Below are 26,643 nucleotides of genomic sequence, written 5' to 3'. Positions count from 1 at the left end.
ATACTCTCTCCTGTGGACCTTCTGTTGCAGCCTGAATACAAAGTAGCAGATCCCATTTGTACCTTCCTCTTCTCCGTGTTTGTCCTGGGGACCACGATCACCATCCTCAGGGATGTCTTCAGGGTACTCATGGAAGGTAAACTCAACTCAACAGCCTTTTCTGTTTCTCTTGCTCTGACCTGAGTCCAGGTGAATTCAAACAATAAAATGTTTATCCAGACATTTTCCTCAGTTTGTAAAAATAATTTATTTAAGGAGAAATACATCAGTAGAACATGGCCGTGAGTTCCATGAAGTGAATGAACTATTGATGCAATACTCATCTGTCCTCAAATCTTTTACAGGGGCTCCTAGGGGAATAGAGTTTGACTCCGTGAAGGAGGTGTTGCTGTCTCTGAAGATGGTGAAGTCTATGCACAACCTGCGCGTGTGGGCCCTGACCGCAGGACAGACCCTGGTCTCTGTCCACGTAGCCATCGGTCAGAAACCAACTTTACTCAATCTGGCACATCCATTTAGATTGTGCACATAGTCTAGCATGTTAATTCACACACATTGCCAATTGTGGCCAAAATAAAAAAAATATCATACATAACTTCACAGTTAGACATTACGGTATGGGGCGGCAGGTAGTCTAGTGGTTAGAGCGTTGGGCTGAAAGTTTGCTGGATTGAATCTCTGAGCTGGCAAGGTAAAAAAAAAATCTGTCGTTTTGCCCCTGAACAAGGCAGTTAACCCACCTAGGGTATTGTTGTCATTGTCAATAAGAATTTGTTCTTCACTGACTTGCCTAGTTGTTAAATAAAGGTTAAATAAAATAGATGATTGTTGACATCTGTTATGGTCATTGTTGTTTTCCAGAGAAGAATGCTGATCCCCAGAGTGTCCTTAAGGAGGCTACAGAGATCCTCCAAACCAAGTTTGGTTTCTATAGCACCACCATCCAGGTGGAGTTGTACTCTGACGACATGGCCTACTGCACACACTGCCAGGACCCTATGGGCTAAGACACACACAGTCACCATGGGGACAGGAGAGTTTGAAAGGGAGTGGGCCGGGTTTGGCTTCTCGAAAACGTTGCCAGAGAACATACAGCACACATACACAAGCATCATTGAGGACGTAAGCTAGGAATGGAAACACTGTGGAAAAGCCTCACCATGAAACCAAGAAACATTTTTGATCCATCGTCAGCTTTACAGGACCCAAACAAATGTACGACTGTACCGTGTGTATATTCACCATATCATGCCAAAGATTCCCACTTAAACACCATTCATTCAGGAGATATTGATACTTTAAAAAATAGTTTCCATGCCCTAAGAGGGCTGCCAATTATCATAAGAAAACTATCACAAGAAACTGCATTTTAGGGAGACAGACAGACATGAAGATATTATGGTACATGTATCAGGACATGTTGTTAGTACTGTATGCAACCACTTCACCAGTTGGTGCTGATGTACTGCAATGTTCGACAGCCGTTTGGCTTTGTTTGACTTTAACACTCCCTCACTGGCACTGTGCATTAGGGCAGCAGCACCGTGTAATGGCTTGTCCCTGAGTTCTTTGGCGTAATACACTGGCACTGTGCATTAGGGCAGCAGCACCGTGTAATGGCTTGTCTCGGAGTTCTTTGGCGTAATACACTGGCACTGTGCATTAGGGCAGCAGCACCGTGTAATGGCTTGTCTCGGAGTTCTTTGGCGTAATACACTGGCACTGTGCATTAGGGCAGCAGCACCGTGTAATGGCTTGTCTCTGAGTTCTTTGGCGTAATACACTGGCACTGTGCATTAGGGCAGCAGCACCGTGTAATGGCTTGTCTCGGAGTTCTTTGGCGTAATACATTGATATTGACGTGAGAACCTTAAAACCAATCCTGTCTTACCCAGCCTTTTATATGTGCTTCAGCGAGGGTGTCTGCCAAATGGAAGCATTGTATTGTTCACAACTGAAAAGAGTTCGGGTACAAATAATGGATTATGTCAGTGTGAGAAAGCATCCTACAAGCTCACTCATCTCACTCAGAGGAAGCCTCAAGACAGGCCAATTTACAAAAGGAGTTGGTCGATTAATTTTAGCATTGTGGGCTGTATTAATCTATGCCCCATGATATGCCCTAAGCGGAGCTGGCAAATAGACTGGCTAAGACTCAGACAGTGCTCTGTCCCTAATTTGAAACTCACTGACGATAGGCTATAGTGGAACGTGCTGTTAAATTACGCTTCGAGTCATAGCCCCAGGCCGGACGTTTTCTTGCACTGTTATGGGTTTTCAGAAGAGAGAGGTCAGATAAATGAACCCCATCTCTATACTCTCACCTATCCACACTCTCCAAAAGCACATCCATACACCCTCCTCACCCACTCCCATGCTGTCATAGGCCTACATGCCGTGGAGCTTTGCACAGGGTTTCTGTTTGTCGTACCAGTAGTTTGTTAGTTCCATCCAGTGCCTCCAAACAACCTTCCTAAATTCTGGGGAGGCTCAGTCGGTCAGCTTTCTACTCCATAACTGTCCCCTAACACCACACGCATGCTCACACACCTGTCAGCTTCATCAAAAGAAATGCACCAACAAATAAATGTAGTGGAAAATCTCCTCAAATGTATAGTGATAAGTGTATTGTACAAAAAAAGTCTGTGAGATGCTGACACAATGAAATATAAGAGGCACTCGCCCTGCTTGTCGTACTTTCATGCCTACAGTGAAGTCTCAATGTTGTAACCTGCACAGAAAATGAGCAGAAATTGACACATTCTTTATCAAACACTTGCATGAGTGTTGTTTATAATTCAGATGACGTAATAAGGATATCTTCATATGCTGCCAATACAAATATTTGAGACTAATTCTACTTCTTAATGTCACCAAAATCCTCATTTAAACAAATCTATATTTTGATCACTTTTGATAACTTTGGAAAGTATATATTAAATATAAATATATTGTCATTTGTAAACCATACGGATATTGAACAAAGAAAGATCCCACTGTAAGGACTTAAAATAACAGGAATGTTACAACCAATGTATTACAGGCAAGAGTCTACTCAAATGTTTGTTCACCAGCTAAGTGTAGTGTTTCAGAGTGCTGTCTTGTACTGTATGAAAATTGTAAATATGCCAAATATCAGTATTTCCTGTAGATTTTGTGTAAACGTGTAAATACATTTGATTTATTGTATAAAATAAGTAAAGTGTGTAAATGTTTGTTTGATATTTAATTTCTACGTATGGTACGTTTTTTGTAAAACTGAAATAAAAGTATGCCGATAACTGGTGGATTATTTAATTATTTTCAGAGTTCTAAACTTTCTCTCGCTTTACCAATAATACTCAATTCTCAGTGATTCCAGATAATGCAGAGACAATCTCATGGGCTGTTAATCTCCAGTCCCAATCAGAGACAACTAATTACATCCGCAGTAGTGCACAAGGCAGCAGCAGGAAATATGGCACAACAGATTATCACAAAGCTTTGTCGTTCTAGGGCACATCCATTTGACTGTAAAAATGATCAGCAACCACAAAAAACGGATAAAGCCAAGTAATGTTGGTGCAAAGTATTCGGAAAGTATTCAGACACCACATCTTCACATTTTGTTACATTACAGCCTTATTCTAAAATGGATTCAATTGTTTTTTCCCCCTCATACACACAAGGTGTAAAAAAATACAAAATGATCACATTTACATAAGTATTCAGACTCTTTACTCGGTACTTTGATGAAGCCCCTTTGGCAGCGATTACAGCCTCGAGTCTTCTTGGGTATGACGCTACAAACTTGGCAATCCTGTATTTGGGGAGTTTCTCCCATTCTTCTCTGCAGATCCTCTCAAGCACTGTCAGTTTGGATGGGGAACTTCGCTGCAAAGCTATTTTCAGGTCTTTCCAGAGATGCTTGATCGGGTTCGAGTCCGGGCTCTGGCTGGGCCACCCAAGGACATTCAGAGACTTGGATGGTGCCAGGTAGGGATGGTGCCAGGTTTCCTCCAGGTGTGACGCTTGGCTTTCAGGCCAAAGAGATCAATCTTGGTTTCATCAGACCAGAGAATCTTGTTTCTCATGGTTTGAGAGTCCTTTAGGTGCCATTTGGCAAACAAGCGGGCTGTCATGTGCCTTTTACTGAGGAGTGGCTTCCGTCTGGCCACTCTACCAAAAACGGCCTGATTGGTGGAGTGCTGCAGAGATGGTTGTCCTTCTGAAAGGTTCTCCCATTTCCACAGAGGATATCTGGAGCTCTGCAGAGTGACCATCGGGTTCTTGGTCACCTCCCTGACCAAGGACCTTCTCCTCGATTGCTCAGTTTGGCCGGGTGGCCAGTACTAGGAAGAATCTTGGAGGTTCCAAAATTCTTTCACAGTGGAGGCCACTGTGTTCTTGGGGACCTTCAATGCTGCAGAAATGTTTTGGTATCCTTCCCCAGCTCTGTGCCGCGACACAATCCTGTCTCGGAGCTCTACGGACAATTCCTTCGACTTCATGGCTTGGTTTTTGCTCTGACATGCACTGCAAATGTGAGACCTTGAAAAGGCACACACCTGTCTATTTATGGCCAATCAGGTTTTAGAAACATCTCAAGGATGATCAATGGAAACAGGATGCACCGGAGCTCAATTTCGAGTCTCATAGCAAAAGGGTCTGAATAGTTATATAAATAAGGTATGTTTTTATTTGTAATACATTTGCAAAAATGTCAAGAGTAGTTTTTGCTTTGTCATTAAGGAGTATTGTGTGTAAATTGAGGAAAAAATCAATTCAATCCTTTTTTAGAATAAGGCTGTAACATAACAAAATGTGGAAAAAGTCAAGGGGTCTGAATACCTTCCGAATGTGCTGTATATAAAGCAGGCAGACAGGCATCCAGTTACTGTCCGCTTGAATGTTAAAATGGGAAAAAAGAGGGACCTAAGAGACTTTGAGCGTGATATGATCGTTGGTGCCAGATCCAGTATCTTTAAAACGTTCGCCTTCCTGGGCTTCACACACAACAGTGTCTAGGGTTTACTGAGAATGGTGCAAAAAAATAAAAAAACATATCAGTGGCAGTCCTGTGGGCGAAAACGGAGAATAGCAAGACTCATGCAAGCTAAAAGGCGGGCCACAAACAGACAAATAACGACGCAGTACAACAGGGGTGTGCAGAATGACATTTCAGAACGCACAACTCGCCAATCCTTGTGACAGATGGTCTATTGCAGCAGATGACCACACGGAATTACACTCCAATCAGATAAAAACAAGAAGTAGCTCCAGTGGGCATGCGATCACCAGCACTGAACAATTGAGGACTGGAAAAACACTGCCTGGTCCGACAAATCCCAGGATTTGGCGTAAGCAGCATGAGTCCATGGAACCATCCTGCCTGGTACAGGTTGGTGGCGGTGGTATAATGTTGTGGGGAATGTTTTTTCTGGCACACGTTAGGTCCCTTGATACCAATCGAACAAAACAAACTTTTCTCTCACCTTGTAGAATCCATGCCCCAGAGGATTCAGGCTGTTTTGGAGGCAAAGGGGAGTTCGAGCCGGTACTAGATGGATGTACCTAAAAAACTGACTGGTGAGTGTATCTAAGAATAACCATACAAAATGTGGTGAATGCAGATGATTCTGAAGCTGAAAAAATGAGTTGGCGTGTGGGAAGTGACTTTCAGGAAATGGCAATTAAAGACAGAATTTAGACCACCAAATGCCAATTTATACCCAATCACCATCTCTCCAAAGAAAGTTACTCAATATAGTCCAGTTTGTAGCTTTATGAAATGGGTTTTTCAATTGTAATTCATGTAGTGACTTTGAAATCATTGATGCAGGTCCACTTTAAAAGTGGTCAAATTCATGAACATTTTCACAACACTAGTATGGTAAACCAAAGAACATTGAGTCTCCATTCTATCCGCTGAGAACAGATCAATGCTTCACCGCTGATATGCTGCAGTCGATAAGGCAGTACTGCTAATAGTCTTTTACTGCTGCTGCTTTCTTACCGCCGGGTCCCATCCTCTCTGGACTATTTTCCACCATCATCAGCTCTTAAATAAGGTATAAGTCACATAGAATGGAGCCTCTATCACACAGGGATGGATCACCGCAGCGATAACCCACGATTAGTTATACACATCAGGCTTTTATCACAGTAACCAAGTCCACGCTTAACAGACTTTCAGTACATTTACTAACTACAGGAGGCCATGAGACTTGGGGGAAAAAAAATGGGGAATATGAGATTTAGAAAAGACTGAAATTATAATTTTAATAAACAGACATTGACAGACAAAATACTTAGACTCATTGGCTCAGAGACAAATACATCTAAAACATGGTTTATACCTGATATACAGAAGTCATGGACCTGAAAGTGTGTGATAGAAAAGGAACAGCGGCAAGAAAGGCAGAATATAATCAGAATGAATGAACAGAAAAACCCTAAAGTGCTATAGCTTTGCAATGACGCCAAGTCTGGGTTCTATAAGAACCCTTCAAGTCAGTCCTCAGTTCACAATGTATTCACACAAACAACAACAAAAATGTTTATATAAAAATAATAGTAAAACATTTACAAGTTCTAGCAAAATAGCATGGATTCTTCCCATCTGGAAATAAGTTACATATAAAAACATTGTGGTCTTGCAGAAGATAAAAACACAGTGGGCTTACTGTCCAAACAAAGCAGCCAATCACATTCCTTGGGAGCTGGATCCTACCATGAGATCCACTCCTGTAACTCAAACTTCCATGAAAATCTCATTTTGACATGGATGTTCTATGGGTGGATCCAAAGTTAGAACGAAGCCCTAATTTGAGTCTTTAGGAAGTTGGGAGTGGTGTACACTGCAGTACACTCAGGGAGCAGACCTCCAGGAACCTACACCTACAGCTTTTCTGTGGTGTGTCTGACGGCACTTGCGTCCCCCTGGCTGTCTGTCGTGTCCTGGGGGAACATGGTGCTGAACTGGGCCTGGCTCTCCTGCACCATCTTGTTAATGTGAGAGCTGTTCATGGCCCTGAGGCAGTGGGCTCTTACCAGGCCCGCCTGGCCCCCAGACAACACCCAGCTCTGGGCACACAGGTTGGGGTTGAAACGGACCTACAAAGAAGAGAAGGAGAACAAGGTGGGAACAGTCAGAGAACACAGATGATGGTTTAGGATTATTTACAGATGGCTCAGATGTTTGAAGCATGGTGTTTGAGACACCAGACATGTAGGTTTGATTCCTGCATGTGCAACTAACTGGATACAAATGAACATGTTATGTTTTATGTTCATGTCCTCAACTCAACAGTCACACATCCAAAACTAGAAATATCCCTCTCCCAATAAAACATACATGGGAATCGGCAAGGATGAGGGAATAAGGTGAGCCTGTCAACCAATAAATAACCGTGCTTGTACTTGAGACAGTGGAGATTGAGTAAGTCTGCTGTTAAAACAACTGTCCAGTGAAAATCTGTCCAGTGAAAATGGTCATATTGTGTTAACTCATACCCATATTATGTTGTGGACTCATCCTATGCTGTTTTTGTAGCCCAAGCATTAATTGGAGAACACTTTTCATTTTATTTTTTAAACACCTTAAAATTAGGATATCATCCTACTGAGGAGAATGAGCTGGCCAATCAGCGGTATACTCATGAATATTTCTTTATGACCAGTATACGCCCACACCATTCCAACACAGAAAGTACGCTTTTTAACATACTTATTAATCACAATTTTGGGGATGGAAAACTATTTAACTCATAGAGTAATTAAATTATAGGTTATATTTCATAGAAATCAGAGACACTGGACAGCTACTTTAACTCGACCAAATCCACAGCTCTGCTCTCTGAAGCCATGGCTGCCATTACTTACTTAACTAAGCAAGTCAGTGAAGAACAAATTCTTATTTTACAATGACGGCCTACCCCGGCCAAACCCTGCCCTAACCCGGACGACGCCCGGGATCAAACCAGGGTCTGTAATGACACCTCTTGCACCGAGATGCAGCGCCTTAGACCGCAGTGCTATTCAGGAGCCCTGTTAAGAGAGGGCTAATGTTAAGACAGGGCTAATGCACTCTGACACCAGCGTTGAGCTCCAATGCAACTCTTTACCCAGCTGATCAATTCCCAATCAGGAGATCTGCTCAATCCACAGCTTAATCCTGCCTGGCCAGCATCATTAGACTAGATAACAACACTACTGATATTTCTATTAGCACTAATCTAGAGTCACTGCCTGGCTCCATGACCAATCCATAGGCTGCTATCACTGTTATAGCATAGTGCCTCAATTGGAAATGTTTGTCAACGAGTCGCTGTGGCCCTCGAAAAGCGATTTCTGTGAATAACCAATGAGCTCTGCAATAGTTCTAAGTTCAAATAGTTGCCTAAAACTTTTACTTTACTGAACATACGAGAAAGGCACAAGAAAATGCATTTCAAATAAGACTAAAGGCTCAGTGGTACAACAGGCTGGTTTAAGAAGTGACTTTGCCATGATGAATAGTGGCCTCCGGTTCTCCTCCGTGTCACCTGGGAGAATCCCACCCGTTTCCATCACTCCATAGTGAAACGACAGATCATCCCTATGGCACTCTTCTCCTCGCATCCCTCCAATCAAACCCGGGGTGACACATTCCTCATTTTACAGCTCATTACTTTCTGTCTTTATCGCTGCCTGGCCATCAGAGTCTCTCCCTCTATCCCAGCTGGGCCTAATGCAGACTGGGGGGAGGGGGGGTCTGATGATAACTTCCGTCAGAAGAGATCACATTCACACAGCTTTCAGCTTGGCTGCTCCAGCAAGTAAAAACATTAACTATGGAAGAGCTGTTGAAGGTGGAATGCAGTCAGAGGATCATGTTTTTTACTCTTAGACATACCTTAGTTAGTGAAGCCAAAGGCATTAGGTCCAGACACGGTCCCCCTTTGGCCTCTGCAACCTGCATGTGCTTCCACGGAGCTCGGCTCTGGGCATTCTTAAACGTTCTCTGGAAGAGAAAGAATTCAATCGTCTGATTACAAGCTAAAACACCACAAAACGGACACACCCAAATACAGAGCTATCAAACAATAGTCACTGTATCACAAATTAAGATGAATTTAGAAAAGCATTTTTTTGGACCATTTCTTCTATCTCTGTGTTGATGTTCTTTTTATGTTATTTTTATAAGAAACATTAATGTGTTGAAAATCCCAAATTGTTTGCATAGTCACTTACACACAGCTCTGACACACACACTTACCCCACCAGACATGCCACCAGGGGTCTTTTCACAGTCCCCAAATCCAGAACAAAATCAAGAAAGCGTACAGTATTATATAGAGCCCTTATTGCATGGAACTCCCAACTCATATGGCTCAAATGACCAGCAAACCTGGTTTCAAAAAACAGATAAAGCAACACCTCGCGGCACAACACCTCTCCCCTATTGGACCTAGATAGTTTGTGTGTATGCATTGATATGTAGGCTAAGTGTGCCTTTAAATTTGTTTTATGTAGTTCTGTCCTCGTCTATTGATGTTCTGTATTATGTCATTCTGTATTATGTCGTTCTGTATTATGTCATTCTGTATTATGTCATTCTGTATTATGTCGTTCTGTATTATGTCGTTCTGTATTATGTCGTTCTGTATTATGTCGTTCTGTATTATGTCGTTCTGTATTATGTCGTTCTGTATTATGTCGTTCTGTATTATGTCGTTCTGTATTATGTCGTTCTGTATTATGTCATTCTGTATTATGTCATTCTGTATTATGTCATTCTGTATTATGTCATTCTGTATTATGTTTCATGTTTTGTGTGGAACCCAGGAAGAGCAGATGCTGCTTTTGCAACAGCCAATGGAGATCCTAATAAAATATCAAATGCTCCTCATCTCCACTGACCTATGCTGTAGCAGTGGCCCATGGGAAAATGCCACAGCCCTCTGAACCCTCAGAGTCTACCCTAGCATGTTGTTTCCCACACTGGACAGCCGGGGAGACAGATTGAGGCCAAGAGAGCGCTTCTCTCAGGGGTTGAGTAAGTGGAGCGTTATGTCAAGCAGCAAGAATAAACTCCACTGCCCTGGCCATGACATCCCCCGCCCCTCCCTCCCTAACAAAAGGCCCTAGTCAGGTGACATACGTCAAAGGTAAGTGGGCCGTGGCCCGATGGGTTGTGGGTAATGGACGTGCTTAGGCCACGGCGACTCGGGGTGGTGTGTGGGATGTGTGTGTGCAGGGCAGTGACAGGGCCGGTAGAGCGTAAGGCAGGGGAACAGATGGAGGAGCCCTAGAGAGGAGCGGTGGCGAGGGAGAGGGGGAAGGAGGGTGCGGTATAAATTAATGAAGGGTGCAACACTTAATCAAGTCCTAACCCAGGAGTCGGTCGTCGCTAAGGGCCACGGCTAGGTGCACTTCTGGGTTGTTGTGGAAACCGACGGCACCAGCGTGTGAGCAGGGATGGCGTTTTGCAGATGCGCCCTGGGACGTTCGCTTCCCCCAGGTGTGTCAGATACAACTCATCTAATAAATCTATTGGGTCTAGCAGACCACATGTGCTCTGTGCATAAACACACCGGGCAGGTTTATGTCATCAGCTGCTCATGGACTGCAGTCTGGTCCTGACACACAAACACACAATCCCCTACAATGCAGGTCTCAGGCAGTCTTGTGCTTATAGAGAGCACAACCGGTATCCCATAATTTAACACTCAAACAGCCGAATGTGTTTGTGCGTAGACATCTCCTTCCTCTGTATTAACCCTAACCCACCATGTCCATGTCGTGGTAGTGGAGGTAGTACTTCTGGGCTGTCTCTCTGTAGGTCTGAGGTATATGATGGGATGTTCCGTTACTGGTGGAACCACTTCCTTCCTCTCCAACTCCTCCCTCATTCTCCTCAACTTCTTCTTTCAATTGGACCATTTCGGTTCTGAACACCGGCTGAAAGAATAGAACAAATGTGATTGAAGAGAAATGATGGACCCATTTCGCTTAACATTCATACTGCAGTCTTTAATGTGTAAGTCAATGTCATGAAATATGTGTATAATTAAGTAATAAGGCACCTTGGGGGTTTACGGTGTATGGCCAATATACTACGGCACGACACAACAGGGAATGCCTGATACAGCCCTTAGACCCCCGAGGTGCCTTATTGCTATTATAAACTGGTTACCAACGTAATTAGAACAGTAAAAATATATGTTTGGTCATACCTGTGGTACCTGTCTGATATAAAACGGCTTTCAGCCAATCAGCATTCAGGGCTAGAACCACCCGGTTGGTAATGGCGACTTTAGAATTGCTAATTTTGGAGATATCTGTGTGTGGTGCGAGGCCGGCCTGGACAGGGTACTTACGAATCTGCGATCGATGGATCGTTTGAGGTAGCAGGGGTTGTTGAACAGGTTGGGTATTAGGACCATGATCACGTCTCCCACCGAGTCCGCCGTCACAGCTGTGTTCAGCCAATCAGAGATCGACAGGCTCTGCAGAAATACCAAGATGGACCAATCAACACGAGGAAGGGGGTTGGACCAAGAAATGGTGTGCAGCCCAAAATCAGCTCAACCCCTCGTCCCTCTACACTAAAACAGATATGGAAGGATTTGAGAGGTATCAGCAGTCTACAGAAGTGAATAGTGGTAGGGACTACAGTGGAATTGGTCGTGTTTCTGTCCCAGTTTCCCCACCTACCCACATGGTCCCTTTCCGTGGCACCAGAAAGAGTGGCTTGAAGCCCAGATACCCTGAGTCAAAGTAATTGAGTCCATGTTGGCCAAACCTGAAGGAGGACACGAAAAATTAAACAGGTCCCCTGACAAAACAGACCAAGAACAAAGCGCGATACAATAGAACACCCTTCACAAGCACAAGGTATCGATTACACAAGACACACGGAGGGGAATGAGGGGTGGGGGGGTAGGAGACGACAATGGAGAGGTAAGATGTCGATTGAATTGGAAGGAGGAGAGGTGAGAGGGACTCACGTGGCGTAGGTGCTCTCCTGAGAGATGAAGACCCCAGCCCAGTGCAGGGGCCAGGCCGCCTCGGTGGAGAGGAAGCGCTTGAAGGACTGGCAGGGCTCCCAGGTCCTCCTCAGGTCCCACATCTTCACCAGCCTGTCATCACCCGCCGTCACCATGAGGTCTCTAGGAGGAGGAAGGGCAGAGGAGAGGGAGGAGAGAGGAGACGAGATGAGAGGAGGGGATAAGGAGAGGAAAGAACAGCAGGAGGGAGGACAGGGAAGACAGCGGAGCTGATGGAGAGTAGAAAAGGCAGAGAGAAGATGGCAGAGTCTCACCACAAAAGAGAGGGAAATGGAGGTGGAAGAAACGTGGGAGGGGACAGCTCCAGTCAGCCAGCCCAGTGTCCTGTACAGTAACTCTTCATTATCCCTCATTAAAACCCAGCCAGCCAGCCAGCCAGATAAGATGGATGCCTGCAGTCTGCCCCCTACCAAACAACCCAGCGGGGCCCCCCCGAGTGTCTCCATAACGCCAGCCCATAGACTGGAGAATAACCCGCTGCTACGGTTGCACTCTAACCCGTGACTCATGATGCTGCTGCAGATCTTTACAGCTTTCTAATAAACCTGGTTTAGAAGCCGCTGGTAGTTGTTCAGTATGCAGCCGACTGAGGAGTGAAATAAGAGGAGGAATACCTTGCCTTCATACTCTACTAGCTAGCCAATTTGATTTCTCTGCTGTTACACAGGAGATGTATGGCTTGGGAGGCTACGCTTCTTCTACACCTTACTACAGGGCGGTGCTAATGAGAGGGAGGGGCAGGCACTGCGCACTAGCCAGTAAACTGAGTGGTATTGTTTGGTACCAGACCAGGGGTAGATCCCAGCCTTTTCGTCCATGATAGGTGTGAAACTTCCAGAGGCTGTCTTGTATGGCGGATTTCTGGAGCTCAGTTTGTGTGCTGCTACTGCCTTCATGAGACTATATGACCAGGATGGTAGGCCCCTGGCCAAAAGGACGTACCCTCTAGAGTCTGTACCCGACAGAGCATCTGGAGTGGGGCAGGATTGACAGCTGTGTGCCCCTCTCCCCTCCCTACCTCCACCCTCACACGTCGATATGTTTACACGAGTCGCGACATCACAGAGCGTAACACCTTCCTTCCCCTCCTCTCTGCCCGCAGATCCACCATCTGTGTACCTCTCCGCTCCCCCTCCATCCTCCAATAATGGGAATGTGTTTTAGCAGAGAGAGTGTTTATTAGAAATCCGGAGAGGTAGCGAGATGCGACGTGAGCTTTACACTTGGCTTCATCCACCACCCACTGTTCCTGCTCTCCCTTCCTCTCTCCCTCCCTGACCCAGCCAGCTAGGAAAACCAACTTGGCTGCTTACCTTCCAGCAGACTCAGACAGCCGCATGGCGCAGCGCGGAGCTCACTGCCAAAAGGTCACTGCTTATTACATCCTACATGCTCAGAATGGTAATGGTGGCTCTGGTCTCTGAGCTTGATGCAGTCTCATACTACGGATTGAAGGCATACTGCATGGTGTTTTTTCCTACAGCTTTGGTGCAGTTGGTCGTGATGCTGGGCAGGCTTTCAGAACCTAGTGGTTGGAGACGGGCCCTTGAATCCTCCGCTCTGATCGGCTGCTTACCTGGATGCGTGGCAGAAACTGAGGGCGCGGGTGGCGTTGTCGTGGGCGATGAAGCAGTGGTAGGGGTAGAGGGTGAAGGAGCGGTCTGGAGCACGCACCCGCTGCAGAATAGACTTACTGGACAGGTTCCACAGGGCCACCGTACCTGCAGGGGGAAGACAGCAGGACATGGATACGAGTCTGTGGGGTAGAGTCTGTAGGCTCAAGAACAAGGGCAACAGTGACAGTCACACCACAGGACGCCCGTTTCACAGGTGACACCTCATTGGCATCCTGGACTATGATGTGTTGTCGTCATACCATCATAGAAGCCAGCAGCCAGGATATTGTGAGGTTTGACAGGCAGCCAGTCCATGGAGAGAACCTGGTTATTCTTTTCATCGTGGTTGGTCTTGAAGGCGCCCCGCTTCAGAGTGATCACACCCTGTACCTACACACACACGGACGAATGACAATTAGATTTGTACACACCAGCAGGACAAGCATCTCAAAAGATTTCAAATAAAACATTTTGTGTGTGGACAGTGTTTTCTCTTTCTCATAATTGCTGAGAGTTGAAGATGACACTTGGGCTAAATTAAAACGCATACATCTGTAGTCTTCTCTACGAAGAGGTGAGATCAGATATTAGCCTACCTGGCAGATCATCAGTGTTGGGCAGGCTCCACCTATTGGGAAACACATGAATATTATTTATTAACTCTATGATTATTAATGGGAACTCAATACATGAACACAGATTTATTACGGATTGTAATTTAACAAACTGGGCTGTGGAGTGTGAACACACACTTAAATCAACAATCTCATTCACCCTGCGATCAGTGCAGTCAGACAAGGAGCTGAGCAATCACAGTCCCTCTGGTGTTAAAAACCGTCTAGCCGTCAGAATCCCAGGCCATGTCGATCTGCTCTGCAAGATTTATTTTACCTTTATTTAACTAGGCAAGTCAGTTAAGAACAAATTCTCATTTTCAATGACAGCCTAGGAACAGTGGGTTAACTGCCTGTTCAGGGGCAGAACGACAGATTTGTACCTTGTCAGCTCAGGGATATGAACTTGCAACCTTTCGGTTACTAGTCCAATGCTCTAACCACTAGGCTACCCTGCCGCCCCAGATGGATGTGTCCCGGGGCCATTCAATCACTGACTGGACATGGCACTGTCTGTCCATCTGACTACTGTTTTTCAATAGAAGCAGACACTCAAGAGTCTGAACCTTCTTCTCCTGGCATTACACCAGATCTGACTGGCCACTCTGCTGGCCCAGACCCAGAGAACCAGTCTCCTTCCCTGGATGTGTCCAGAGATCTGGCTACTGTTAGGATCCTGCGTCTGTCGGTCTATTAGCTCAGCCACTTAAACTAGCCTGATACCGAGGCATTTGTGGCTGAAGATGTATTTATTTATTACAAAAGTCTGTAATAACAACATGGCGTTGGAATATGTACAATACTGGAATGTTCACGACACTTTATATCTAACAAGAGGCATACGGCAAAGGTTGGGTGTCTGACAGAGTAGTGTTAGTCTGTGGAGGATTTCAGGTCCAGCTACCTCTCCTGTGGTCTTATCCCTCACTACCCCACCTCTTCCACCCCCTACAGGTCGATGGGGGTCGATACAGCATCACGCCTCACTGCCCCCCCACCCCATCTTCGACCCCCTCCACCCAAACACAGCAGCCTCCCTTCCCCATAGGCTGATTGAGGCCTGTGTGAGTGACAGGTTTGGGGGAGAAAGGTGTCGGGTACTAGGCTGAAATTCATGGCTTCCAACACTAACAACTGCGTAGCGATGCATCTTCTTTGTCATTTCAATTATAGATCCTTGTCTGATGGAACGAGCTAGTAAATTATCTTCATTGAGCAAGGAGAAGATAGGCCCTTTTTGTTTGACCCGGCAGGTTTTTTTACAGGCACTCTCACGCACACCAAAAGCTATTTGTAATTATCTGCCCCAAACAGTCTCGCAGATAGTGAGCGCACACGCACAAGCATCTGATCCCTTAACCCTGTCACTTCTAAACAGAGACTAGGCTGGCTCACATTAATTCTAAATTATGGCGACGCCATTACAGAATGGGTATTTGATGATCTAATTTACATTTCATCCAGCCGATGTGGCGCGTTTTCTATCAGTCTGTTAAAAGCCCCCCCCCCCCCATCTCTCTAGCTCCATGGCTAAATGTAGACAACTCACTACATTCTCTCTCCTAGCCTCACACCCAGCCCTCCAGAAAGGCAGCACAAGGTGCCCTAAATGTCACTCGTCACAGGTGTGGCTGTCCCGTCCTGCTGTGGCTGAGGGTTTCATAGTTCAGTGTAGTGACCCAGCTCTCCCAGACTAGCTCTTGGCAGGACATGAAGGACGACTAGCCAGGGCCCAGCGTTCCCTCTCAACAGTTCAAAAACCGAAATGTAACTTCTCAGGGCACTGACCATAAACTGTAACCTTTCATCCCCCAGCTCGGAAACCTGGGGGATGGGGAGAGGCTGCTGTGGAACTGTGTACAATGGGGCATGACAACAATTAACTGATAGAAAGGGCACTAAAAGAGGAAAAGAACAGTCAGTGATTTTGGGCACTGAAAAAAAACACACAAAAACAATGCTGCATCCACAAACTGCTCAAAAGGAGCACCGTAAAATTTGGCCCCAACCTGATATACTGAAGGGAGCATTCTGACCCCATAGTGAATGACTCCAGCTTTCTGAACTGCCTGTATAGGGCCGACAGACACTTACAAGCTGTGACTCTATAAATATAAAACCTTTGAGGCAGAGTGATAAATTAAGACCGGTGCTATTGAAAGAACAAGGCTAAAAATGCAAGGTCCTGACGCTATACAGGTCCATGAATCAGACCCTCTCTGCAGTGCTGCTCTTATCTCCTGGAGTGAGCCCTGCCTGGCTACCCTGTGTCATATATATATATATATATTCAAGTTAACTTCAAATTGGCACAACTATGAGGGATGCAGCAGGTATTTTCTAGTGTAAATGATGGATGGGCCAGATAAACATCATCAACCTAATGACCATAGTCTTTATCACATCACCCCCAAGGCTGTTGAGCCTCATAGGGGAGGAGAGTGTATGGCATGTAGCCAAGTGGTTAGAGAAGCGAGTCAGCAACTAGAGAGTAGCCAGTTCGAATCCCGGGTCACATGGGAAAACTCTGTTGGGGAATGAGCTGTCAACCGGAGGGTTGCTGCTATCAAATCATGGCAGCCTCCCGCACCTCTCCAAAACAACTTGTATCTATGTGCATTTGACCAATGTTGTGAGCTTAATCTTAACAGGACAGTGCAGTGTCATCTGTAAGAGATAGAGCAAAACACTCAGACATTTACCTCTCCAATGCTACATCAAGTCACTCCTTACAGTCTATGGTATATAATAAACTGAGTGGCTCGAGCCCTGAATGCTATGAGAAAACATGTATTTTAACTGCTCTAATTACATTGGTAACCAGTTTATAACAGCAAAAAGTTACTGGTCTAATTACATTGTTAAACCATTTAGAATACAAATAAGGCACCTTATCAGCTTACATATATATTTTTTTATTTAACTAGGCAAGTCAGTTAAGAACAAATTCTTATTTACAATGACAGCCTACCAGGGAACAGTGGGTTACCTGCCTTGTTCAGGGGCAGAACGACAGATGTTTTACCTTGTCAACTCTGGGATTCGATCCAGCAACCTTTTGGTTACTGGCCCAATGCTCTAACCACTAGGCTACCTGCTGCCTCTTAAGGCCAATATACCACGGCTAAGGGCTGTATCCAGGCGCTCTACCTTGCATTAGCTGTGGTATATTATTGCTTAGTTATACATTGCAACCATATTATACAGCTGATCTATCGGTATCTGTTGTAACTGCCAAGCGCTCACTGTTGCTACACACTACTAAAACGTCTACAGCTCCAGTCACTGAGGTGTAAAAGTCTTCAGAATTAGAATGTTGTGGGTTAAGTCCTTTCATCTTTAAAACCCTGTGAATCCATTATGATGGGAGTGGATATCGATGTCTCATTAAAAGTATGCGCCTCATGATAAACCAGAGAAAGACTGCCTCTCTCATTGAAGCCACGGAAGGTCATGCAGGTACTGCAGTTATTGTTATCAGAAAACAGGATCCCTGTCCTCCCGGGTGGCGCAGTGGTTAAGGGCGCTTGCGCCAGCTGTGCCACCAGAGACTCTGGGTTCGCGCCCAGGCTCTGTCGTAACTGGCCGTGACCGGGAGGTCCGTGGGGCGACGCACAATTGGCCTAGCGTCGTCCGGGTTAGGGAGGGGTTGGCCGGTAGGGATATCCTTGTCTCATTGCGCACCAGCGACTCCTGTGGCTGGCCGGGTGCAGTGCGCGCTAACCAAGGTTGCCAGGTGCACGGTGTTTCCTCCGACACATTGGTGCGGCTGGCTTCCGGGTTGGATGCGCGCTGTGTTAAGAAGCAGTGTGGCTTGGTTGGGTTGTGTATCGGAGGACGCATGACTTTCAACCTTTGTCTCTCCCGAGCCTGTACGGGAGTTGTAGCGATGAGACAAGATAGTAGCTACTAAACAATTGGATACCATGAAATTGGGGGGTAAAATTCCCAAAAAGAAAAGACAACAGGATCACCTAGCTTTAGGACACAACATTGGGAGTCTGTGTATTGGTCCATGGCTTTGTCCATTCATATGTTCTGGTGGTTGGCGACAGAAAATAACCATACCACAATATAGCCGGCTTCACACAAAAAAAAGTTTCCTACAAATAAAAGCACATGTGGAATGTCAGAATACAACTTTTGTCTGAACCGCAACATATTGCTGCTAAATTAGACAGCTGGCTGCTATTAGAACACGCACTTCAAGCGAGACTTGCTACAACAAAATCTACCACTGTTTACACAGAAGGACTATGGTGTGCCCCCCACATTTAAGCGAATGGGAAAAGTGCCATTTTTATGCTTAATCTTCGTGTAAAGACAATCATTGTACAGTTCAAATGGCAGCCTGCAGTACCCCAGTCGACCTTCAACTCAAGTTACTCAATGAGGGGGCATCCCTGAGCTAGCCTGCCACGTCACTTCCTGGAGTTCAAACTGCCTGGATTTAATTTGGCTTTAATTCGCTATGGAGTCTTCACAATGAATGGTGTCACGTGATCCATCGCTTTGTCCATTCATATATAGGTCACTGTGATAAACGCACTGTAATGCAGAGTTTGATACGGCTGTGTCGATGGCACGTTGGAGTGCATTACGTTGTAGACAGATTTGTACACTCCAGTAAAATGTGAAAGAGGGGGAAATGGGAGCACTAACTGGGAGCTGAATCCGTGAAGGATGACTCCAGGCAAGCAACTCTCTCTTTTTTCTCTCACCCTCTGTCTGCCCCTATACACCCTACCATCCCTTCCATTCCTTTTATCACCTCCCTCCATCTCTCTCGACCTACTGCAGAGATGAATAGAAGGATGAGCACACGCTCACACAAACATACAGAAGCAAAAGGACACACAGTGTTAGTTGTCTGAGGATGCAGTGTTAGTTGTCTGAGGATGCAGTGTTAGTTGTCTGAGGATGCAGTGTTAGTTGTCTGAGGATGCAGTGTTAGTTGTCTGAGGATGCAGTGTTAGTTGTCTGAGGATGCAGTGTTAGTTGTCTGAGGATGCAGTGTTAGTTGTCTGAGGATGCAGTGTTAGTTGTCTGAGGATGCAGTGTTAGTTGTCTGAGGATGCAGTGTTAGTTGTCTGAGGATGCAGTGTTCGTGGTGTGGACAGTCCATGCATCAGCAGAACAATGGGAGAATAATGCAGTGTGGGGGGGGGGGGGGGGGGGGCAGCCCCAGCCCCAGCCCCAGCCCCAGCCCTAGCCCCAGCAGAGGGACTATTAACTTGGTCAAAGATCATGTGATCCCAAGGGAGATTTGGAGAGGCAGGAAGAGGGGGACAGAAATGTGTAGGGCCATACAAGGAAAATGAAAACATACGCACAGACACGAGAACATATACACACACACGCACACCTATTACGGAAGATGTCAATAGATTTTTATGGTAAATATCCTAAGGCATATGATTTAATAATAACATGATGTTTATGTGACCTTACATAAAAAATGAAGTGAATATGTACTTATGTGACTTGGCAACAAAAAAAATGGCCACTTGAGCAGCATGAAAACGGATTTTATAAAGACTTTTCTGCAGGACCAAGTTCAGGCTGTTGAATGACAATACTGCTCCCTTCTGGAACAGCACATACAACCACAACACCAGAGGAGGTTCGATTCCGACACGGATTACTGTTATAATATATCACAAATGACTAATATATGTCTTAATTGTCAGTTGCTTTGGTCCTATCGTGTGTTCATGTGGAACTGACAGCATATTAGCAACATTAAATCTTCTATTCTATGCCTTTTTAAATATTTTTGACAAGCGATCATTTTCACATTTTCATAGAATGTTTGGGAATGACAGAGTAAGTCATTTGTGAAAATTCTATAGCAATATATATATATAGTGACTATGGATAGATAATAAACAGCGGGGGGGGGGTCAATGTAAATAGTCTGGGTAGCCATTTGGTTAAATGTTCAGGAGTCTTACGGCTTGGGGGTAGAAGCTGTAAAGGAGCCTTTTGGACCTCGAATTGGCGCTCCGGTACCGCTTGCCACGTGGTAGAAGAGAGAGCAGTCTATGACTTGGGTGACTGGAGTCGTTGCCATATTTTTGGGCCTTCCTCTGACAACGCCTAGTATATACAGTACCAGTCAAAAGTTTGGACACACCTACTCATTCAAGGGTTTTTCATTAGTGTTAAACAAATCAAAATATATTTTAGATTTCAGATTCTTCAAAGTAGCCACCCTTTGCCTTGATGACAGCTTTGCACGCTCCGTGCCAAATCTTTTCAGTCTCCTGAGGGGGAAAAGGTGTTGGCGTGCCCTCTTCATGACTGTCTTGGTATGTTTGGACCATGATAGTTTGTTGGTGATGTGGACATCAAAGAACTTGAAACTCTCAACTCACTCCACTACAGCCCGTAGATGTTAATGGGGGCATGTTCAGCCCTCCTTTTCCTGTAGTCCACAATCAGCTCCTTTGTCTTGTTCACATTGAACGAGAGGTTGTTGTCATGGCACCACACTGCCAGGTCTCTGACCTCCTCCCTATAGGCTGTCTCATCGTTGTCGGTGATCAGGCCTACCACTGTTGTGTCGTCTGCAAACTTAATGATGGTGTTGGAGTCGTGCTTGGCCACGCAGTCATGAGTGAATAGGGAGTACAGGAGGGGACTAAACAAGCACCCCTAAGGGGCAAGAATACGCATGGTAGATGTGTTGTGCCTACCCTTACCACCTGGGGGCGACCTGTCTGGAAGTCCAGGATCCAGTTGCAGAGGGAGGTGTTTAGTCCCAGGGTCCTTAGCTTATTGATGAGCTTTGAGGGCACTATGGTGTTGAACGCTGAACTGTAGTCAATGAACAGCATTCTCACATAGGTGTTCCTTTTGTCCAGGTGGGAAAGGGCAGTGTGGAGTGCGATTAAGATTGCGTCATCTGTGGATCTGTTGGGGTAGTATGTGAATTTGAGTGGGTCTAGGGTTTACAGGATGATGGTGTTGATGTGAGCCATTACCAGCCTTTCAAAGCACTTCATGGCTATGGACGTGAGTGCTACGGGTCTATTGTCATTTAGGCAGGTTGCCATTATGTTCTTGGGCACAGGGACTATGGTGGGCTGCTTGAAACATGTTGGTATTACATACTAAATCAGGGACATGTTGAAAATGTCAGTGAAGACACCTGCCAGTTGGTTAGCACATGCCCGGAGCACACGTCCTGGTAATCCGTCTGACCCTGCAGCCTTGTGTATGTTGACCTGTTGAAAGGTCTTACTCACGTCGGCTACGGAGAGCGTGATCCCACAGTCGTCCGGAACAGCTGATGCTCTCATGCATGCCTCAGTGTTGCTTGCCTCGAAGTGAGCATAGAAGTGATTTAGTTTGTGCTGTGCTTCCCTTTGTAGTCTGTAATAATTTGCAAGCCCTGCCACATAAGACGGGCGTCGGAGCCGGTGTAGAATGGCTCAATCTTAGCCCTGTATTGACGCTTTGACTGTTTGATGGTTCGTCGCAGGCATAGACAACCATGAAAAGGTAGGCTCTCTCCCTCAGTTGCCTATGCACAAGATCAACAACTAATGCTAGCCAAAGTGAAATGAGCTAAAATCTAACAAGGGAACAACAGTAGATGAACCCTCAAACATTTTCAGCATGATTGTCTGTTTGTTTCATATCTGCAAAGTAGTTAAAACACTGTCAGTTCCACTTTAAACGAGCATGCTAACCTTTAGCGGTGTGTTTCCTGCGGGCCATTAGTGTGTCAGGGTGAGGCAGGCTGTAGATAGTGATGTGACCATCTGATGTGGAAGCAGCCAGGAGACCCAGTCTGGGCATATGAGGGGCCTGCCAGAGAGAGAGAGGAGAGAAGAGAGAGAGACAGAGAGAGAGAGACAAAGAGAGAGGGACAGAGGGAGTCGTACATTTTTATATTTTTTTGCGTGTGTTTTATACAGTTCTCTTTTACAGTCATGTGGAGCCATTATGCATTACTGACATTACTGATGTTGATTAAACACATCAGTTCTTTGTGTATTTCTGTGTGCTGCTGTTCCTACCTTCCTGTTAGTGGTGGGCAGCTCCCAGGCTCCTCCTGGACACCACTTCAGGTTCCACACAAAGCCTTTATCCTGGGCAATACCATAGGCCAGCCGTGGAGAGGACTGGGGACTGGGGAGAGATGAGGAGGGTGAGAGTGAAGGGATGGAGCAGAGAGATGTTGGGGGGAAATAGCCCAGAGAAAGGTAGAAAGATCAAGACGATTGTAGCGGTAGATAGAGAAAGACTGATATTACACTGATCCCCATTAGCTGGCCATTGCCATGGTTCCTACCTGGTGTTGTACTGGAGTTGTCCCAGGTCCCAAATCTGGATGAGTCCAGGTTTGGTGTACAACTCGTTCATCCTGTGTTGGTCGTCCAGGTTCCTGTGGCAGTAGATGGCAGCGTACTGGCTGGCAGGGGCGCCATCGGGGGAGGGGCACCAGTCCATGGCCCACACTGGGCCGCCCGTATAGAATAGCATGTCCCAGCGCTCAGGGTGGGGTTTCAGGCACTCAAACCTGGACAATAAACAACAGTAAGATACTTATATATATATATATCTCAAGGCCTTGATCAAGACCTTGGTGTTGCAAGCACAATTGCTAATTGCGCTACAAAGGATCTACCTCTTCATTCTGTGCAGAGGAGTCTCCTCCCTGATGCCCTCTCTTGAGAAGGTGAAGGCTGTTGACATCATCTCCTGCGGTAGATACTTCTCAGCCTCACTGGGAGGGGAAATGCATTCCAAACATTTGATGTATTCCTGGGTTACTCGGTATGTGAGATGCATGTAATATTTTCCCTGGGAGATCAAGTATAATGTAATAATCAAATTTGTAATGATATTTCTACCTGTCCGACAAGCAATGCCAATCCTTCTCTGAAGGCATCCACTCAGCAAAGACCCATTCGTTACAGTGTTCATCACGGCTGTCAAACACACAGAAAGAGCCAGGACCAAAGACCCAGGAGTGAATAATGTAATGCATTGAGCACCCCCTACTGGCAGTAAGCAATAAAACCAACTTTTTTTTTATTGCTACATAGAAGACAGGTGAGCAACTTACAAGGTCTTGGTGGTTTTGGTGCACATCCAGATGGGTCCCATCATGTTGTTGGACAGTCCATTGGGGGAATTACCATGGTATCGAACTTGACTTGACTGAGTGACAAAAAATAGAACATGACAACGGTAACACAAAAGTCTTAATTTAGGTTGTCATTGGTTTCAGCCTGTGGTCGCCTAGTGGGCAAAATCCCTCACAATATCTCTCTGTCTGCTAGTCCATTTATCACAATCTACTGTAAAAATAAAAAATAAAAAAATGCCACTCACAAGACCTCTGGAAATGCGTCTGGATCTAAGGTCTTTCAGTGGTGTGTGCCTCTTCTCCAAGTCTAAGTCTTCTTGAGTATCTTCAGCCTCACTTTCCTCCTCAGTGTCTTGATTTTCTGGAACAAAGTCCACATCCTCTGCGGCGTTGTCACTGTCAAAATCAGGGGCCTTCCTCTTCTTGCCCTTGCCTCTGGTTCGTTTCTGGGGCTGGGTTGAGCTGGGGCTGGGGACTGGGCTAGACTCCCAGTCATTCTTAGTACCCTTGTCAGGTTGGTTGTATACCTCCTTGGCCAGGGTATGGAGGTACTGCAATGCACTGAGTTGGAACAGAAACATAAAACAATGGGTCAATTGAGCATGACCTTTTCCAAACTGAAATTGCCTTTGATGTGAAGAGATAAAGTTTGATTTGATGGCCATTTCTGATTGTTTTATAATCATGACAATCAAACGTGAATGAGATATTGAAAAAGTATAGGGAGTCAAAGGTAGCTGTATAAAACACAGGCCAAACAAGAATAATACTACTGCTCATTCACTGAAATCCCCACTAATAGGCATACTGTATAGGATCATCTCGTTACCATCAAAGACTGCTTACTTGCTGTAACAGAATCAAAATGATGGGGGACTAGATGATGTCACATACGCTTTTGCTGCCCTCCGCTTGGGTCTGCCACTAGGGGTGGTTTCAGGCTCCTCTGGGGTCTCCCTCAGTTCCGGGACTGCAGGGGCGGGCGTGGAGTTGACCTGTGGTGTTTCCTTTTGTATCTTCTTGGCAGAGGTCTTCTTGGCAGGGGTCTGTTTGATAAGCCCCTTGTCACTGTCTATGCTCGAGACCACTGGCTTTTTCTGTGGTGCCTTTTTCTGTGGTGTCTTTTTGGCAGGTGTCTTTTTGGGGGGTTTTGGGGTCTTTTTGTCAGTGTCCTGCTGGTCTGTTTCTGTGTTAGAGACTACGGATATTTTCAGGCCCATCTTTTTCCTTGGCTTTTTTGTTGAGTCAGGACATTGTACTATGCAGAAAAAAATGAACAAAATATAAAATCAGAGCAACAAAAGAGGCAAGTTGGTTTGTGCTATCATCTAGGCATATATTAGGCTACTGCTAGTACACAATATTAATAACCAGTTTATTTAAGTTCAGACACTTACGGTTGGTCGTGTCTGGTTCTCTCTGATATTTCGGATTAGGGACTCTTTTTCTCTGTAGACGATTTCCCGGGGTGGAAGATGGTACAGGAAGCTCTTCTGGAGGCACATCCTGGCCTGGGGAAACATAGGAACATGGTGGGGTCTGTACTCCACTACATGTAGTATGGAACGCAAAATTCCCTAAAAAGACACCACTTCGATACAAATATGAGAGGAAGTGACTGTTTTTGTAGTAGGTTAGGAGAACTTGCACAGCAGGTTAGGTGGATTATCGTTGAAGGTTAAGAGAATTAGGTCAAGGTTAGTTAAAGGGTTAGTGAAACGTCACTTCTGCTCATAGCTGTATTGAAGTGGCATGTTTTTAGGGAGTCCTGGGACACTTCACTTTATTAAACAGTGTCACTCTCTCTCTGCTGCTTACCTTGTTCAGATGAAACACCGACAGCCTCCCCATTGGTGTCCTGTGGTTTTTCATGTGGATTGGTCTGCGCCTCTGCCTGAGGTTTTTCGTGTGGATCAGTCTGCTGCTCTGTCTCCTCTCCATGGGGTAAGCCCATGGATTCGCTACCCTGTTTGCCCAACTTCTGGGCAATGGTTGCCATCAACAGCCTAGACAACCTTACTGAGCAACGCTTTTGCGTCACAGGCAGAGTAGATAACTTTACTGAGCACCACTTTGTCACAGGTAGCCTACACAACCTTACGGAGCACCAATTATCTGTCACAAGAAGCCTTGACAGCCTTACTGAGCACCTCTTCTTTATCACAGAAAGCCTAGACAAGTTTACTGAGCAACTCTTCTTGGTGAGAGGCAGCTTCAACAGCCTAACTGTGCAACTCTCTGTCACAGGCATACGTCCTACAGTATACCTGAGAGAGAGAGAGAGAGGGAGGGAGAGAGGCTTCACCAGTTGAAACATGTGACAGTAGATACCGTAGTTTATTTGCAAATTTCACAGAATGACTGCAGTGTACATTGCATGATACAATTTCTTGCTAGTTAGCTAAACTGGCTATTGGCTAGTTAATCACACCACTCATATTTGGCAGATGACTCGAGGGCACATGTAGTAGCCAACTAGCCTACCCAAATGTGGGAGAATGGGCCACTGACTGATTTGCATTGACTGATTGATTGATTCAAACCGATAATCGACTAAAAGTAGTAAAAAAACGGACAAATTGTTAGTGATGACAAAGCTAACGTTAGCGAACTGGACTTTTATGGCATAACTAGCTACAGTTGCTACTTACACACTTGCTACAGCAAGTTTATGTAGGAAGTGTCCGGCGTTAGCTAGTTAGCTAGCTAATGTCAATATGCTACACGATAGCTAGCTATGTAGCTACCTACTGTACATAGATTTTCTTGAGACGTCTGTCATAATACCGACTAAGACAGCGTCTGTGGTAAAAATGAGCTAACCGCGCAGACTCGTACAACACAAAAGACATCGGACATTTCTTCCAAGGGTCTATACTATCCCGTGGCTCATGGTTTGCAGACCTCGTTTCCCAGTTGGCCTGACTCGCGCCTCTACTCTAACCCACGGTTCGAATCCCCATGTCCGTGCCAATATGGTTAGGTTACGATGGAATACAGATATACGGTGACATAAATTAGAAACTATAGTTACCGATTAAACCTTCTTCAAAGTCCTTATCGCCGCCAACAGCAATAACGTATTTCATCTGTAATATTCTCAATCGGTATTCTGTAGAGCGTGGATCTAGCTGGAGACCGCCTTATTTGTTGTGACGATATTGGCCGGTAGACTGCTGCCCCCTTCTGTTCGAAACTAAATATTGCCTTGGTGCATGGCTGCGGTACACCTTTCCTGCCACAGGTGGGGCCCGAAGTGGATACAACCAGAGCTCATT

General features: G+C 45.5%; 2 protein-coding genes across 4 annotated transcripts in view; one reads left to right on the top strand and one right to left on the bottom strand.

The window, feature by feature from the left end:
- The window catches only part of slc30a2 (solute carrier family 30 member 2), a 30,293-nt gene extending 27,012 nt beyond the window's left edge, over positions 1–3,281 (top strand). For both annotated transcript variants that reach the window (XM_031800902.1, XM_020455457.2), the window contains exons 6-8: positions 31–136; positions 345–479; positions 862–3,281. In XM_031800902.1, coding sequence (XP_031656762.1) covers positions 31–136; positions 345–479; positions 862–1,007 — 387 coding nt within the window. In that variant the 3' untranslated portion in view covers positions 1,008–3,281. The remainder of the gene's footprint in view (positions 1–30; positions 137–344; positions 480–861) is intronic.
- A 2,959-nt stretch (positions 3,282–6,240) lies between these two features.
- gtf3c2 (general transcription factor IIIC, polypeptide 2, beta) lies at positions 6,241–26,517 on the bottom strand. Of its 2 annotated transcripts, none has more exons than XM_020455246.2 (20): positions 26,400–26,517; positions 25,184–25,632; positions 24,763–24,876; positions 24,260–24,623; positions 23,611–23,926; positions 23,342–23,436; positions 23,127–23,204; positions 22,901–22,999; positions 22,565–22,792; positions 22,290–22,401; positions 21,960–22,077; positions 14,245–14,276; positions 13,909–14,038; positions 13,609–13,753; positions 11,973–12,134; positions 11,680–11,767; positions 11,343–11,471; positions 10,753–10,923; positions 8,876–8,983; positions 6,241–7,095 (listed from the first exon to the last, which is right to left on the bottom strand). In XM_020455246.2, exons 2-20 carry the CDS (start codon positions 25,614–25,616, stop codon positions 6,880–6,882), a joined length of 3,138 nt encoding a protein of 1,045 aa, XP_020310835.1. In that variant the 5' UTR covers positions 25,617–25,632; positions 26,400–26,517; the 3' UTR covers positions 6,241–6,879. The 2 variants fall into 2 exon arrangements, with proteins under 2 accessions (XP_020310835.1, XP_020310836.1); XM_020455247.2 differs by lacking the exon at positions 26,400–26,517 and adding an exon at positions 26,017–26,274.
- Positions 26,518–26,643: the final 126 nt, after the last annotated feature.

The sequence above is a fragment of the Oncorhynchus kisutch genome, linkage group LG21 (genome assembly GCF_002021735.2).
Source record: "Oncorhynchus kisutch isolate 150728-3 linkage group LG21, Okis_V2, whole genome shotgun sequence".
Taxonomy (NCBI): Eukaryota; Metazoa; Chordata; class Actinopteri; order Salmoniformes; family Salmonidae; genus Oncorhynchus; species Oncorhynchus kisutch.
Note: the sequence above shows the minus strand (reverse complement) of the source record. Positions and strands in the feature narration are given on the sequence as shown.

Bases quoted from the DNA above. Each gene is read 5' to 3' on its own strand.
- gtf3c2 (XM_020455246.2), bottom strand. From the start codon at position 25,616: ATGCCTGTGACAGAGAGTTGCACAGTTAGGCTGTTGAAGCTGCCTCTC. The intron at 11,472-11,679 runs GTAGGTGGGGAA...GTATTTCTGCAG, and splicing joins CACGGAAAGGGACCATGTGG to AGCCTGTCGATCTCTGATTG. The intron at 10,924-11,342 runs GTAAGTACCCTG...CTATTCTTTCAG, and splicing joins GATCCATCGATCGCAGATTC to CCGGTGTTCAGAACCGAAAT.